This window comes from Eurytemora carolleeae, unplaced genomic scaffold (assembly GCF_000591075.1).
Source record: "Eurytemora carolleeae unplaced genomic scaffold, Eaff_2.0 scaffold688, whole genome shotgun sequence".
NCBI classification, from domain to species: domain Eukaryota; kingdom Metazoa; phylum Arthropoda; class Copepoda; order Calanoida; family Temoridae; genus Eurytemora; species Eurytemora carolleeae.
The window spans coordinates 125089-129879 of NW_019396733.1; the positions used below are offsets into that span (position 1 = coordinate 125089).

The following is a 4791-nucleotide window of genomic DNA, read 5'->3' on the forward strand; positions in this document are numbered from 1 at the left end:
CCCCCCCATACTACACTACCCTCCCTAGTGGTAGAGGTGCATGCCAATCAGATTTCATGGTCTTAATTTCGTACCTAAGCTACACATTTTCAAAACTTATTTACATAGTTTTGATCAACAATAATTCGTACATCAATAATAACGTTAAGTTTGTCTATTTACCTGCTGATTTTTTCATAACTAGCCTACGCAGATTGGGTTCGTCTTCCATTTTAGCGTCATTCCGTACAGATACGCTGCGTCATGGGATCAGTATACGCAAAGTAGTATTTACAGGTCTCCACTAAAATGAATAAAATCTATATAATTAAAATAAAATTTAAGATTGCATGTACCATTAAATTTGTATATTACATATAATGAGATTTTTTATGTGAAAGATGGATCCATTTTCACTGGAGGGGTTTGAAAAAATGCTTTTTACAATTTAAAACTTTACGCAGGGTGATTTACATTCCACTGGAGGGATTCATATATCTTTCCAGGGGATTCAGATATCCTTCCTATGGGTTTATAATTCCACTGGATGGATTCAGATACCTTTCCTAGGGGTTTATAATTCCACTGGAGGGATTCAGATATCCTTCCTAAGGGGTTATAATTTCACTGTAGGGATATCTGAATCCCTCCAGTGGAATGTAAATCACCCTTCGTAAAGTTTTAAATCGTAAAAAGTATTTTTTCTAACCCCTCCAGTGAAAATAAAATCCCTCAGGTAATCTCCAGTAGAATCGAAATCTTACTACGAACTTCTTTGAGTCGTTTCCTCCAAGTTTACAATTTCTTTCCCGGATTTAAATAAATTTTTGAAAAGTAATTGACTGATAGATTTAAAGGTAGTCTTCGTGAAAAATGAAAGGGGGTATAGGCTTACGGCGACGCCGCGGAAAATAAGCGGTTTTGATCGCTACTAATCTTAATTCTATCTGTTGCGTCTATAAGGAGAAAATTGTGAAAAACGACTCATGCTGAAGAACGTAGCGTCCATACAAATTCAGAAAGTTCCAACATTCAACTCTGATCGTAAAAAAATCAATTTAATTTCAAACAAATCATTCAGAAATTACAACCAATAATCATCGATAATTTTTCGTCGTAAGCCTATACCCCCTTTCATTTTTCGCGGATTCTCCCTTTAAATTTATGGGGGTCATTCACGAATAGGGTTAGACAATTCTTTTTTGGGATTAAAACCTGAATCTTTAAACGTGACATCAAATTTTGACAAAAAAAAACTTTCTCCTAACACAGGGAAGTTGCATAGATTGATATTTACATTCATGATGATGGTAGATTTTAAACCTTCTCTCGTATAATCCTTTTCATGGAACCATTTAAATTTGAACTCTGGGTTTTAGTGCACGGTGCACGAGCAGGGGCGTACACAGGAAATTTGTTCAGGGGGGAGTTTTTAACATTCCAGGGGGGAGTTTAGCCTCCTTTTGAGGCTAAATCCTCCCTGGAATTTACAGTTTTTACTTCTCCAAGGGGGAGGGGGGGTAGCACGTATTCGCCCCTGAGGGGGGAGGTGGCAGGTACACGCCCCTGTACACGATGATATATTAGCACGTGCGCTTTGTATTACATGCACCCTTCATATTGTCTGGATATTCATGATTTAAACATGTCAAATATTGATCTGTCAACTGTCAGCTGTCAAGTGTCAGTAAAGTACGTTATTACATTATAATATTCAAACCTTACGATTACAGATAGCATTTTTTTCGGGAAAGTAATTTTTTGAATAAATATCATCAAATTTAGGTCAAAATCTCTCCAAAAAATATATATATATTTATTTCGAACTTTCACCAGGTGCTCAGGTTTAGATTTGAATTTGGTCTGATCCTGTTACGGTGTTGAATGATCTTTTTATGATTTGATCCATGTTTTTTAAGTGTCTACCATCTATATTTAAGGGAACGTGAAAAATCTTAGATTGATTTTAGATTGGGTTTCATCGGCTCTACCTTTTATATTGAATTGAGTTAGGTTAGGGATTAAAAAGTAACTCCTTATATGGTAGTCTTACGCCCGTCTGTCTGCCAGCTGTCAACAAATGCGTAAATTGCCTCATTAAAATAACTCTGATGCATTTTTTGCGTGAAGAGGACAGTTAGGGGTCAGTTATCGATCAATTTGTATGAGAAATAGCTAATATCTGCTTAAAGGGACTGTAAGCGTAATTTTTAGTGACCTTCCCAGCAAAAATGACAATGCACAATGGTACCCTTACACCCTTTATCTGATTAAAAAAAATTTGGAAAATACTGTCGTTTTTCTAGGTTTAATATTTGTTATTTAGGATAATTCCTATAGTTTTCCAGCGGTAGAAATGCGCAAGTCAATTTTGATTTTTGAATAAGAGAAACCGCTATAGAAAATATAATCAGTTTTCAAAATTTTTAAGGGTACCGTTGTGAATCAGGCATTGCGATCTCAGCCTGGAGGATCACTTTACACCCTAACTCAGGAAAGATTAAAATCTATTATCATGACTCTTCTAATTAAAGATTTAATTTAAAATATTCTAAAATAATTTTTTCTCGTTTTTCTAAAAAAAGAATTGTTCTAGAATTCGTTTTTTAACAATTCCAAGAAAAAAAAAGCTGGAAATATATTAATTCTTTTGAGTTGTTCAATTAAATATTTATTATTAACAACAATTATAGACAAATACGAACGTACATTTTAATAATATAGTTTTCTTAGTAATTCTTTTTTCAATAAATCCTATGCTTTCGTCTATGATAATATTAACATATCTAAATCTCCCTTCCTAATTTCCTATGTATCAACATATCTATCTTTTTAACAATCTAACTAACTATATAATTTGTACCTTTTAATCTATCTATCTATCTATCTACTGACAAAGAAATTGAATTCTTTGCCATAAACTTAAATTTCATCATCCTTTTATATTTTTATTTTTCTACTTTTTTATTTAAAAAAGCATTTGCCTACACAAAAGAGAAAAAGGGAAAAAATTTTGTTTTAAGGGAGTGACCGGCTATATAAGGTAGTTGAACTGAGTATGCAGTGTTTACAGATCTGTAAATCCTGAGTTTGAGCGCAAATTCGACGTTCAAAACTCCTACTTTGGGGGGTGGATACGTTTTCAAAATTAGTTTTTTTTTAATTATTAAAAAAAAACGACGACATAAAATGTAAAAAAAAGTTTTACAATAAACTACATACGTCATGTATAGGAACATGTTGAGAAAATAAAAATTAATCTTATCATCGAAAATAAGTAATCTTGTTCAATTATGAGTTTCTATTTTCAAATTATTCTGGTTTCTCATTATTCACAAAGATTTTCGCAGATTTTCTAGAATTATTATTGAAAAGACGACAATTGAAGAATTTGAAGAAATCTGCGAATAAATTCAAAGAAGATAAGAAATTCCATATAATAATGAAAACTAAATAATCGATTTTAACATTGATTTTTGACAAATTTCTTTTGAGAAATATGTTCCTAACCATCTAATTAGATTACTGTATAATTTTTACTTTATTTTTCGTTGTCGTTATTTAATAATTAAAAAAAACTAATTCTGAAATTGTATCCACCCACAAAGTAGGAGTTTTGAACAACGAATTTTAGCTCAAACTCAGGATTTACAGATCTTTAAAAAGTTTAATTTGTCTCAAATGAATCGGAAAGAAGTTTTCCACAACTCAGTTCAACTACCTTACATAGCCGGTCACTCCCTTTAATCGATCAAATTGTGATCGAAAGTCACAGCGTGCTGGGACAATGACCGAACGGTTGAATCAGCGTAATATCGGAACCTTCAAAGCGTTTTGCAAAATATTTCCTCCCAAAAATGATTCCTATCGTTACACTTATCTATCTGTTCATATATCTATTTTTATACCTATCCAATAAATATATATATAGTTCCTTGTATGTGTCTATATTTTTATATATCTATCTAACCAACTATACCTCCCATAGCTATCTATCTATTGTGTTAACGATGGTATTTCATTAATGAAATGATTTGANATGTATATGGATTATGGATATTACTATATATTTGCAATGAATCTGAAATATTGCAAGGAGAGTATATTTTGAGTTTATATAGAGCACGATCTGACAATACGCAGAATTCATTTGTCCTCCAGAATAAAAGGAATAGGGATGGGCATCAGTTTCACTTTCAGATGTTTCTCAATTTTCAATTTCTTATGCTCTGTAAGCAAATTTTTTTATGAAAACGAATGGTTGGATCGTGATAAATAGTTATGTCCACTTTTGTATTTTGTATCTATGAAAATGTTAAAACAAATTCAAGCACTATGATTCATAAAAACCAGAAGCCTCTTTAAAGTGAAAACCTTGAATTGTTTAAAAAGAGAAAACGCTGCCCATCTCTAATCTATTGTGTCTAGTTGTTCTTTATACTCTAGATAGATTTCAAGGAAGAGAGAAGGTGGAAGAAAGAGGGAAAGGGGAAGGAAGAGAAAAAGGGGAAGGAAGAGTGAAAGGGGGAGGAAGAGAGAACGGGGATGGAAGAGTGAAAGGGGAAGGAAGAGAGAAAGGGGAAGGAAGAGAGAAGGGGGAAGGAAGAGAGAAGGGGCAAGGAAGAGAGAATGGGGAAGAAAGAGAGAAGGGGGAAGGAAGAGAGATGGGGAAGGAAGAGAGAAGGGCGAAGGGGGAAGGAAGAGAAAATGGGGAAGGAAGAGAGAAGGGGGAAGGAATAGAAAATGGGGAAGGAAAAGAGAAGGAGGAAGGGGGAAGGAAGAGAAAAGGGGGAAGGGAAAGAGAAGGGGAAA

At 33.5% G+C, this 4791-nt stretch overlaps 1 protein-coding gene across 1 annotated transcript in view; it reads right to left on the bottom strand.

The window, feature by feature from the left end:
• The window catches only part of LOC111707928 (uncharacterized), a 22659-nt gene that overhangs the window by 10785 nt on the left and 7083 nt on the right, over positions 1-4791 (bottom strand). Inside the window, exon 2 of the mRNA XM_023481116.1 lies at positions 163-283. Coding sequence (XP_023336884.1) covers positions 163-211 — 49 coding nt within the window. The 5' untranslated portion in view covers positions 212-283. The remainder of the gene's footprint in view (positions 1-162; positions 284-4791) is intronic.